Source organism: Suricata suricatta, chromosome 8, assembly GCF_006229205.1.
Source record: "Suricata suricatta isolate VVHF042 chromosome 8, meerkat_22Aug2017_6uvM2_HiC, whole genome shotgun sequence".
Classification (NCBI taxonomy): Eukaryota; Metazoa; Chordata; class Mammalia; order Carnivora; family Herpestidae; genus Suricata; species Suricata suricatta.
In genome coordinates, this window is record NC_043707.1 from 100,403,743 (window position 1) to 100,416,347 (window position 12,605).

At 34.9% G+C, this 12,605-nt stretch overlaps 1 protein-coding gene across 2 annotated transcripts in view; it reads right to left on the minus strand.

Annotated features, from left to right (window-relative positions):
* Nucleotides 1–12,605, minus strand: part of SCP2 (sterol carrier protein 2) — a 118,445-nt gene that overhangs the window by 55,621 nt on the left and 50,219 nt on the right. For both annotated transcript variants that reach the window (XM_029948198.1, XM_029948199.1), the window contains 3 exons: nucleotides 12,305–12,455; nucleotides 10,584–10,731; nucleotides 2,008–2,115 (listed from right to left, as the gene is read on the minus strand). In XM_029948198.1, the coding sequence (XP_029804058.1) occupies nucleotides 2,008–2,115; nucleotides 10,584–10,731; nucleotides 12,305–12,455 (407 nt within the window). The remainder of the gene's footprint in view (nucleotides 1–2,007; nucleotides 2,116–10,583; nucleotides 10,732–12,304; nucleotides 12,456–12,605) is intronic.

The following is a 12,605-nucleotide window of genomic DNA, read 5'->3' on the forward strand; positions in this document are numbered from 1 at the left end:
TCTGGCCCTGGGCTCTTATTCGTTGGGAGATTTTTGATAATGGATTCGATTTCTTCACTGGTTATTGGTCTATTCATGCTTTCTATCTTTTCCTGTTTGAATTTTGGCAGTGCATGTGTATTTAGGAATTTGTCCATTTCTTCTGTGTTGTCCAGTTTGTTGGCATATAATTTTTCATAGTAATCTCTGATGATGGCTTGTATTTCTAAGGGATTGGTTGTAATAGATCTTTTTTCATTCATGATTTTGTCTATCTGGGTGCTTTACTTTTATTTTTTAAAAAACATATATAGAGAGTATGCACCCACATGCACACGCATGTGCATGTGCTAGTCAGGGAGGGGCAGAGAGAGAGGGGGAGAGAGAGAATTCCAAACAAGCTGTGTTCCTGGGGCTCAATCCCATGAACCATGAGATCATGACCTAAGCTGAAACTAAGAGTCCGTCACTCAACTAACTGATCTACCCAGGGGCCCTTCTCATTCATTTTTAAAGGGTAGCTTCACTAAATACAGAATTCTTGCTTAGCACTTTCTTTCATCACACTGCTTCAATGGTTTCTGAAAAGAAAAACTTTATTTTGACAATTTCTTCTAGGTAGGCTTCACACCCAGTGCAGCACCCAATGCAGGGCTTGAACTCACAACCCTGAGATCAAGACCTGAGCTGAGATCGAGAGTTGGAGTCTTATCCAACTGAGCCACCCAGGGGCCCCAGTCTTGATAATTTTTGCAAGTGTTCTTAGTACTTTTATAAAGGAGAGTATTTGTCAGATATTGTTATTCTGTCACTCCCAATGATAACACTCTCATTCCCCTCATTTTCAGACTACTTTGAAATATAGTGGATTGTTTACAGCAATAATAACAATAGTATAGTATGGGGTTTACAAATACATTGGAAGTGCTTAGAGATACGCTGCTGTAAAAATCCCTTACATTATACACAAAATGGCATAAAATTATTTGAAGGTAGACTGTGGTTAAATTAAAGATCTATGTTGTACATCCTAGAGCAACCACTAAGAAATAAGAAAAAGAAATAATTCAACAGAAAAGAGAAAATAAAATACTAAAAAACACCCAGTGAATAATAAGATAGCATGAAAAAGAGAAAAGAACCAAAGAACAAACAAAATAAAATAAACAATAAGGTCACACTAAACCATAGTTTTACTGCAACTGTCTATGTGTGCACATTTGTCTACCTATATCTGATTCTCTGTCTACAAGTGTCCATTTACTAGATTATAAGCTTACTAAACTTAAGTGATAAAAAGACATAAACCAGTTAATTGCTTTAATGCATACACTGTTAATTCTAACTTCTCTATTTGGGAATTTATAATAATTTATAAAATATTTAATATATAAGACATATGAAAAAGTACAAAGCTCAGCTATCTTCATAAAAACAAATCCCAGATTTTAGTGCTAAACTATCTTATAAGCTTTTTTGTATAATTTCATTTTACAACTAAATAAACTAAGAGTCAAAATGATTAACTAATTGATAACTTATCAAAATAGTCAAATGGCCAGTCAGCAGAAAAGCCACAGTAAAATTCTCATTTCATAACATCTAGACCAGTTCTTCAAGAGAAAAAAGTGTCCATGTAACACCAACAACATATACCACAAATAATGTGCTCATTTCATATTATTCTTATCCCATCCAGCAGGTCTAACAAGATCTCTATTTGAAAACATTTTAAGTGAAATTGTACACTTATTTGAAAATAATCAAACTTATATATATATATATATATATATATATATATATATATATATGTTGAATTTAGAGTTTCACCTAATTCAAATTCTCATCAGTTAAGATTACTGAAATGCACTATACTTACAGGAAAATTAAAAATAATGTGACTAAACAATCATTTAAAGCACTGGCTTCCAGGTTCAGAGAATACAATCTTTCATTCAAATCAATGGCTAAACGATTCACACCAAAAATAATAACAAAAAAAATTAGTAAGTGTGTGTGTAGTATTACCTGTAGCTCCCAGTGGATGTCCCTTTGAAATCAATCCACCACTCGGATTTACTACCCACTTTCCTCCATAAGTGTTATCTCCCCTATCAACCAGTTTTCCACCTTGTCCTAAAGGAAAAATAATATTCATGAAGATTAAAAATAACACTGGTCCAAATGACATGTTTTTTTTTAATTTCAACATAGCAAGCATTTCTTACCAGTTTAAACTAACATCACACTGATATAAGCACTTTTTTAACAAAAATTTTTAATGTTTATTTATTTTTCAGAGTCAGGGGAAGGACAGGGAAAGAGGGAGACACAGAACCCAAAGCAGGCTCCAGGCTCTGAGCTGTCAGCACAGAGCCCAATGTGGGGCTCAAACCCACAAACCATGAGACCATGACCTGAGGCGAAGTAGGATGCTTAACCCACTGAGTCACCCAGGCACCCTCTGATATAAGCACTTCTAAAAGTTAAATAATAAATGCCAAGTAAGAAATATTTATATTTTCAGAACATTTCCTACATGAAACAGAGTTCCTATTAGTTCTTAAGAGCTCTCTGGCTTCCAAAATTATTACAAATGTAACAGAGATTCAAAGATCCTGAAGAATGGACGTGGATCCAATACTATAACTAAAACAACGGCATCAGCTTTAAAAATCCATTATTGTGCCCAATGTATTAATTTCTATTTTCAATTGCACTGCTGTATGCTCTATAAACATGCTTAGCAAATGGGGAGGAGAGTGTGGAACATGAAATGAAGGACAGGGGACATGACATGATGAGAAGTGGCTGAAAATACTGTTGAGCCATAAACATAAGCTTAAAAGAAAATGAAAATTAACATGCTTGGTCGCTTCAACATTTCTATCAACTCTCTAGTCATTCTTCCAAGTGGTTAGGAGTAAATAAAAATCCATGTAGGGTATAAAATACCTCCCAGATAGTACTTCTGATAATGAAGTGGAATCTCCAAAGAAAGATGGTGGTTATGAGACTGTCAGAGGTGATTAATAGATTTTATGTAGTCACTTTTGTCAATCTTTGTTCTAATTATTACAGATACTTACCTAATTTAATGCTCAACACTATGAAGTACCTACGTATAAACATTCCCACTTTATAGATGAGGCAACCGACACATAGATCTTAAGTAATTAGCCCAAGGCAACAGCTGGGGATTAATCTAGGATTAATCAACAGGCAGTCTTGCTTCATAGCCTATGTTCTTAGCCAATATATTTTATTGCCGTCAAAAACCAGAGAGTTTCTCTATTGGTAAAATGAAACACACTAATCACAAAATTTTTTATGACTCACTTCTTTTTTTTATGATCTTATTTTTAATCTTTACACCCTACGTAGGGCTCAAACTCACAACCCTGAGATCAAAAGTCACATGGTCCACTGACTGAGCCAGTCAGACGCCCCTATGACTAACACTTTTAATTCCACTTTAAATCTAGGTTGTAGATTAAAAACCATCCACTGAGGCATTCTTTTATTTTTTGGTGTTTCCGAGATAGAACCTGATACAAGGCTCTGGTCATCACAGGTATACTACCTGCTATTACTGCCTTTAGAATTCCTAAATAGTGTTACTATACCAAGTAATAGCAGAACGAACACAAACCCACCCCAAGAAGGGAACAATTCACTGCATGTTTGTTTGTTTGTTTTATAATATATACAATATTAGAAGAGTCCCTGGCAAGTTATCTTTAGTCCACTAAAAGTGATCCAGAGATGGAAGTCCTATAACAACCACTCTTATAGACCACAGATAAGAAAATAAATGGAAAGCAATTATGTGCCAAAAACTGCCCTGCGAAGTAGGGGATACAGAAATAATGAAACAGACAAACATCCCTGTTCTCATGGAGTTATTTACTTCATTGTCAGGAGAGGTGTAAAGAAGAGACAGACAATATGTAATGAAAGTAATATATATAACACAGTGGTGATAAGTGCTATGGGGGAGACACAAAGGGGGGTACAGTAACTGTTGGGACCAAAAGACAGAGTAAGGAGTTCACATTTTAAATCAAGTTCTAGGAGAAGTCTTCCACTTTGACATTTGGTCAAAGACCTTAAGGGAATAAGGGAGCAAATCATGTGGATATGTGGAACGAAGAAAGGCCCTGAGCCAGAATTAAGTCTGCAGTGTTTGAGGAAAAGGGCCCAATGCAGCCACAGCAAAGTAAAACAGAGATGCAGAAGTGAGAGAGATGGGAGAGGGGAGTAAAAGGAAAAGATCATTTTTAGCTTTACTCCTGAATGAGATGATCAGAGGAATGACATTGGCCCCCTATATGCTTTTAACAGGACCATGAAAGCTTCATTATAGAGAATAAACTGTATGTTAACTAACTTGAAAATAAGTTAAAAAAAAAAAAAAACTAAAGAGAAATGGCAAAAATCCAATACACAAAATAAAGGTCATACTAAAAATATTCAAATAAGGGTGCCTGGGTGGCTCAGTTTGTTAAGTATCTGACTCTTGATTTTGGCTTAGGTCATAATCTTGTGATTCATGGGATCAAGCCCCACATCCAGCTCCGCACTGACAGTCTGGAGCCTGCTTGGGATTCTCTCTGTCTCTGTCTCTGTCTCTCTCTCTCTCTCCCTACTCCCCAACTTGTATACATGAACTTCTCTCTCTCTCTCTCTCTCTCTCTCTCTCTCTCTCTCTCTCTCTCTCTCTCTCTCTTTCAGAAATAAATAAATAGGGTTGCCTGGGTAGCTCAGGGGGTTAAGCCTCTGACTCTTGATTTCAGCTCAGGTCATGGTCCCACAGTTTGTGAGTGTGAGCCCCACATTAGGCTCTGTGCTGACAGTGTGGAGCCTACTTGGTATTGTCTCTTTCCCTCTCTGTCTGCCCCTCCTCGTGTGTCCTCTCTCTCACAAAATAAATAAATAAACTTTTTAAAAAGCCTATCTTTTAAAAATAATAAAAATAAAAATAAACATTTAGAACCAAAAAATAAAATAATAAAATAAATAAAAAATATTCAAATATTCCAAAAGAAAGCAAGAAAGGGAGAAAAGAACAAAAACCAGAAAGGACAGATAAGAGATAATAAAGTGGGCAAGCTAATGATCTTAATGATCTAAGTCATACTGTCCAACAGAAATATAATGCAAATCATATATGTACTTTAAAATTTTCTAACATATATTTTTAATAAACATTTTATTTAACCCAACATATCCAAACTATTTTATTTTAACATGTAAGCAGTAAAAAAATTAATAAAATACATTCTATTTTTCATATTAAGTTTTCAAAATCCAATGTGTACTTCACACAGCACATCTCAATTTGGAATTTCAAGGATTCAATAATCATATATAGTTAATGGTTACTGTATTAGAGCAGATTTAAATACTTCAGTGAAAAGACAGAAATTGACAAAGGCTAACAAATGATACACTATTGCCTACAAGAGATACACCTTATACTCTCAGATAAATAACGTAAATAGGTTAAAAGCCAATTAGTAGAAAAAAAATATCATGCAAACAATAAGCATAAAAAGGCTGAAGTGACTATTTTCGTCAGACAAAAAGAGACTTCTAAACAAAGACTACAACCAGACACAAAGCAAGATATTTCATAATGAAAAAACCAGAAAATATACAACTATAAATGTGCTTGGGCTTGCAAAATAAGTAAAGCAAAAATTGACAGAACTAAAAGAAGAGAGACAATTTCACAATTAATGTAGGAGATTTTAACACCCCTCTCAGCAATTGATAGAGCAAAACAAATAAATCAGTAGAGACATAGATCTGAAAAAATCCTATCAATCACCTCAATTTAATTGATAGGTTTAGAAGACTACATCTAATAACTGCAGAATCTACATAATTTTCGAAGTACAATGATAGATAAATTCACCAATATATACCACAAGTTGAGCCACAAAATAAAATTCAATAAATTTGAAAGGATCAAAATCAAAGTGTATTCTCTTACTATAGCACAATATTAGAAAGCAATAACAGTAATATATTCAGGAAAATTCTAAATACCTGGATATTTAATTTTTTAATATTTATTTTATTTATTTTGAGGGAGGAAGGGACAGAGAGAGAGAGGGAGGAATCCCAAGCAGGTTCTACAGTGTAGCCACAGAGCCCAACGTGGGGCTCAACATCACAGAACATGAGATCATGACCTGAGCCGAAATCAAGACTTAGACACTTAACTGACTGAGCCGCCCAGGTGCCCCTCTCTTGTTATTCTTTTAATGTCTATGGGATCTATAGTGATAACTTCTTTTTTATCCCTTGTGTTGAGGATTGGTGTTCTTTCTCCTTTTTTTCTTGACCTGCTTAGCTAGAAGTTTGTCATTTTTGTTGCCCTTTACAAAGATTCAACTTTGGCTTTTTAAATTTTCTTTATTGTCTGTTTTTTCCATTTCATTGATTTCATTTTTTCCTTTCTCTAACTTACTTAGGGTTTACTTTGGTCTTCTTTTTTTTAACTTTCTTACAAGAGAACATCAGGTCATTTATTTTAGATCTTTCTCTTTTTCTAATAAAAGTATTAAAGCTGCACATTTTCCTCTAAGCAGTATTTTAGCTACCTTCCACGAAATTTGATATATTTCATTATTCAGTTCAACATATTTTTTTTAATGTTTAAAATGATTAAGCATCTGACTCTTGATTTCAGCTTAGGTCATGATCTCAGTTTGTGGGATAGAGCCCTGAGTCAGGCTCTGTGCTGACAGTGTGGAGCCTGCTTGGGATTCTCTCTGTCTCTCTCTCTGTCTCTGTCTCTCTGTCTCTCTGTCTCTCTCTCTCTCTCTCTGCCCCTTCCCTGCTCATGCTTCCTTTCTCTTGTTCTTTCTCTCTCTAAATAAATAAACTTTAAAAAAAGAATAATAAGAAAAATACTTCACACAAGTTCAGCCAATACATTTAACAACTTAAAGGAAATGGGTAAATTCTTTAAAAATATAACTTACAAAAATTGATAGACACTGGAAAACATAGAAAATCTGAATAGTCCCATATTTAGTAACAAATTTTTATTTATCAAAAACTTTCCCAAAAAGAAAATTTAAAACTACTTGATTACATTGGTAAATTCTATAGGAATAGTCAAGGAAGGACTAACACTGATCTTACACAAACTCTGTCAGAAAATATAGAATGGTTACTGCTCAATTTGTTTTATGAGGCCAACATAACTCTAATGCCAAAATCAAGAAAAGAAAGTTAGACTTTCTCTGTCTGACTTATTTCACTTAGCATAATACCCTCTACATCTGTGCATGTTGTCACAAGTGGCAAGATCTCATTCTTTTTTATGGCCAAGTAATATTCCATATGGTGGCTGTGGTAAATAATGCTGTAATAAATATAGGGGGTGTATATATCTTTGTAAATTAGTGTTTTTGCTTTCTTTAGGTAAATACTTTATTTTTTAGGTATTTATTTTATAATAAATATATATAAATATATAAATATATAAATAATAATACTTTATTATTAGGCATTAATTTTAGGTATTAAAAATACCTATTTTAGGTATGTATTTTATAATAAATATGTATATAAATACCTGTTTTTGGTATTTATTTTATAATAAATATATATAAAAATATACATAAATAATCATACTTTATTATTAGGTATATATTTTAGGTATTAAAATGCCTATTTTTAATATTTTTTTTAGAGAGAGAGAGAAGGCACAAGTGAGCAAGAGGCAGAGAGAGAGAGAGAGTTTGAGAGAAGTGGGGCTCACTCGAAGCAGGCCTCCCGTTCACCCGAAGCATAGCTAGTGTTCACCCAAAGAAGGGCTCAAGCTCACCTGATGCGGGGCTCGTGTTCACCCAATGTGGGACTCAAACTTATGAACCATGAGATCGTGACCTGATATGAAGTCAGATGCTTAACTGGAGTACCCAGGTGCCCTCTATTTTTAATTTTCTGAGGAACTTCCATACTCTTCTCCATAGTGATTGTACCAATTTACATTCCCATCAATAGTGCATAAGTGTTCTCTTTTTCTCTACACCCTTGCCAACACTTATTTCTCGTCTTTTTGATATTCGGTATTGTGACTAATGTGGTGGTATCTCATTGTGGCTTTGATTTGCATTTCTCTAATGATTACTGATGTTCAGAATCTTTTCATATGTTCTGTTGGCCATCTGCATGTCTTTTATTCAGGTCCTCTGCCCATTTTTTAATCAGATTATTTGGGTTTTTTGATGTTGAGTTGTATAAATTCTTTATATATTTTGGACAATTAGATATATCATTTGCAAGTCTCTTCTTCCATTCAGAAAGTTGCCTTTTTGTTTTGTTGATGGCTTCCTTTGCTGTGTAAATGCTTTTTATTTTGGTGTAGTGCCAATAGTTTTATTGTGGTTTTTGTTTCCCTTGCCTGAGGAGACGAATCCATTAAAATGTTGCTGAGGCTAACATGTCCAAGAGATTATCATCTATGTTTTCTTTTAAAAGTTTTATGGGTTCAGGTCTCAACCTTAGGTCTTTAATCCATTTTGAGTTAGTTTTGTGTATGGTGTAAGAAAGTGGTCCAATTTCATTCTTTTGCATGTAGCTATCCAGTTTTCCTACACTATTTCCTGAAAAGAGTGTCTTTCCCCATTGTATATTCTTGCCTCCTTTGTTGTAGATTAATTGACCATCCAAGAAGTGGGTTTATTTCTGGGCTCTCCTGTTCCAGTGCTCTATGTGCCTATTTTTATGCCAGTACCATACTGTTTTGATTACTATAGTTTTGTAGTATATCTTGAAATCAGAGATTGGGATACCTCTAGCTATTATTCTTCTCAAGATTGCTTTGGCTATATGAGGTCCTTTATGGTTCTATACAAATTTTAGAATCATCTGTTCTAAAGGCACCTGGGTGGCTCAGTTGGTTGGGTGTCTGACTTCAGCTCAGGTCATGATCTCAAGGTTCATGAGTTCAGGCCTCACGTTGGGCTTGACACTGTCACGGTGAAGCTTGCTTTGGATTCTCTGTCCCTCTCTCTCTGTTCCTCCCCCACTTGAGCGTGCGCTCTCTCTCTCTCTCTCTCTCTCTCTCTCTCTCTCTCTCGCTCTCTCTCTCTCTTAAAAATAAAAATAAACATTAAAAAAATTATCTGTTCTAGTTCTTGAAAGATACTATTGGCATCTTAATAGGGATTGCATTGAATCTATAGATTCCTTTGGGAATATTCTCATGGATATTTTCACAATATTAATTCTTCCAGTACATAAGCATGGTATATCTCTTCATTTGTTTGTTATCATCTTCAGTTTCTTTCATCTAGGTTTTATACTTTTCAGAGTATAAAACACTTTCACCTCCTTGGTAAAATTCATTCCTAGGTGTTTTATTCTTTTTGGTATAACTGTAAATGGAACTGTTTCCTTAATTTCTCTTTCTGCTACCTCATTATTAGTGTATAGAAATGCAACAGATTTCTGTACACTAATTTTGTGTCATGCAACTTCCTTGAGTTTATTAATTAGTTCTAGAGTCTTCTGTATATAGTATCATGTCATTTGCAAATAGTGACAGTTTGACTTCTTCCTTACCAATCTGGATGCCTTTTATTTCTTTTTCTTATCTGATTGCTGCAGGATATAAAATAACCTTTTGAGTGGCTAAGATGTTTAAAAGTGACCATATTAATGTTGGTAAGGATGTGAAGCAACTCCAATTCTCATACACTGCTGATGGTAATGAAAAATAATACAACTTCTTTCCTTATAAACAAAAAGGAAAAAAAAATCAACCAGATCTCACCAACTAGTTTTCCCATTTTCCTTTCTGCAAGTCTTTATTCAAACACAATATGAGGGCACCTGGGTGGCTCAATCAGTTAAGTATCCAACTCTTGATCTCAGCTCAAGTCAGGATGTCACAGTTTGTGGGATCAAGTCCAACACTGGACTCCACATTGGCATGGGTCCTGCTTGGGATTCTCTCTCTCCCTCCCTCTCTGCCCCTCCCCAGCTCTCACATGTGTGCATGCTCTTTCTCAAAATAAATAAACTTAAAATAAAAGAGGGGGTACTGGGTGGCTCAGTCAGTTGAGTTGCCCAACTCTTCATTTTGGCTGAGGTCATGATTCTGGGGTCATGGGCTCAGCCCCATGTCCAGCTCTATGCTGACCATGTTGTCTGCTTACGAATCTTTCCCTTCCTCCCTCTCTCCCTCCCTCCTTCCCTCTCTCTCCCTTTGCCCCCTCCCCCACCTCATGCTCCCTCTCTGGAAAAACAAAACAAAACAAAACACACCACAATATAAAATATTTAGAATTACATATGTAATTTTTATCCTTTTTTTTTTTTTACTTAACAGTTCATTCTAAGTACCTCTGATATACCTAAATCAAATTATTTGTATAATCTGTTACCTCAGTAGTGGTATTGTCCAAGACTACATGCTCTAAAAACTCCAGTATCAGGATAGCTTGCATTCACTTTGCACAGTGTGGCAGAGCCAACATGAAAGGAAAGGCAATTAGTAAATTCCCTTTTTTAGTGGCAAAACTGAAATGTCCTCAGTGACTTAACTAAGTTAATCTGCCTCTCACCAAAGATATTACCTTCTGGACAGAGTCCCAGTGCTTCATAAGTAAGGAGTTCATTGACAGAAAAGCAATCATGAAGTTCTATAACATCAATATCATTTGGTCCCAGGCCAGATTTCTCATAGCACTTTCTGGCAGCTTCTTTAGACATATCAAAGCCAACCTAAAACAAAAATCACATATAAATAAACTAAGGACATCAAAACTGGGACTTTTATATAAGATTTCTGAGCAATTAATATGTATAACCTTTACAGCTGAAACCTGACTACACTAATGAAATCTCAGTTGAAATTAATAATCAAATCTTAGTTGATTCTCTACTACATAGAAAGTTTAAATAAAAGAAAATTCAGGAGGGAGACTCTACATAATAAATTGTGTACTATAAAAAACAGAATTTTAGGGGCACCTGGGTGGCTCAGTCAGTTAAGCATCCAACTCTTGATCTCATGGTTTGTGAGTTCAAGCCCCACATCAGGGCTCCTCACTGAGAGCATGGGGCTTATTTGGGATTCTGTCTCTCCCTCTCTCTGCCCCTCCCCTGCTCTCTCTCACTCTCTCTCGAAATAAATAAACTTTAAAAAAAGAAAAAAACAATTTTTTAAATGTTTATTTATATTTTAGAGAAAGAGAGACAGAGTGTGAGCAGGGGAGGGGCAGAGAGAGAGGGAGACACAGAATTCGAAGCTGGTTCCAGGCTCTGAGCTGTCAGCACAGAGCCTGATATGGGGCTTGAACTCACAAACCATGAGATCATGACCTGAGCCAAAGTTCGATGCTGTGCCACCCAGGTGCCCCCCCCCAAAAAAAACTAGAATTTTAAATAAATATATAAAAATGACTTAAATTTCCTCAGGTCATTTCTTGTACAGTTATAAAAACTCTATCAAACCACAATGTGTTGTGATAAATAGGTTGAAGAGATTGAGCAATAGATCACTATGGTTCAGATACACTAAAAAATATGAGGAATTTCTATGTGAAAATAAACAATCTTCTTCTAAAAAATCATATAGGATAACATTTTTCCAAACCCATGCTCTTAATACCCCTTTGGTCTCAGATAATAACAAGCAAATTCTCCAAGGCATAAAATTGTACTGTAAATGTATTATACAGAAAACCTGAGAAGTTCCACCTCAAACACATCCCAGCTTTGTGATCTTGTTACAGAGTTACAGAGACATTTTCAAATTCAAAGCATTGTTGTAAAATAATTTTGTAAACTCTAATTACCTTAAGATTGTTATATATTTGTGTATACATGCACAGGTGCATTTTTAAAATATGTACGTGTATATCTTCAAATATTCAACTAACTCAAGGTCTGAATTCTCATTTTTTTAACTTCCTCCACATTTATTCAATCTTTAATCAAGATTTTTAAATTGCTAAGGTCAAGAAAGTTCCCTGAAAATATCCTTGTTTTTCCCTTAACTCTGTAAGAAAGGAGTTTTAGACATATCTCATCAACTCAAAAAGAAAAAAACAAAACCACCAAAATAGCATGTCTGGTTAACATAAAGTGCATTTATGGCTCTATCACAAGAAGCATGTGTTATCATCAATTATTTTCCCTTAACAGATTCTTAAGGATGGATTATAATATTAAATTTTCTGGACTGATTTTTTTTCAAGTAAATAACTTCCAGAGCTAATGACAACATGAGGTCACCTTGAAATTTTAAACACAAAGCCCTCAATTGCTAAATAAAGTAGAATCACAGACATACCATTTTAATAATGCTTTCCTCTTCAAATGAGCTTGGCATATCAGTTACCATCTCTTGTGCCACAATTTCCACAGCTTTGGATTCTAGGCTATATTTCTGTACAAATGTTTCACTAGCCAAAACTGCCGCTGCAGCACCATCTGAAGTGGGACTAAGAAAAGGTAAAAATAATTATTTACACCCAGTACACCTCTATCCTAAGATTTCAGACTAAGATTTCTTTCTATGTGGAAAGAAAAGCTGAGTATGCTTGCTGGTCATTGCACTGTCTTCCTTGTGAAATCTACAGTTAAAAATTATA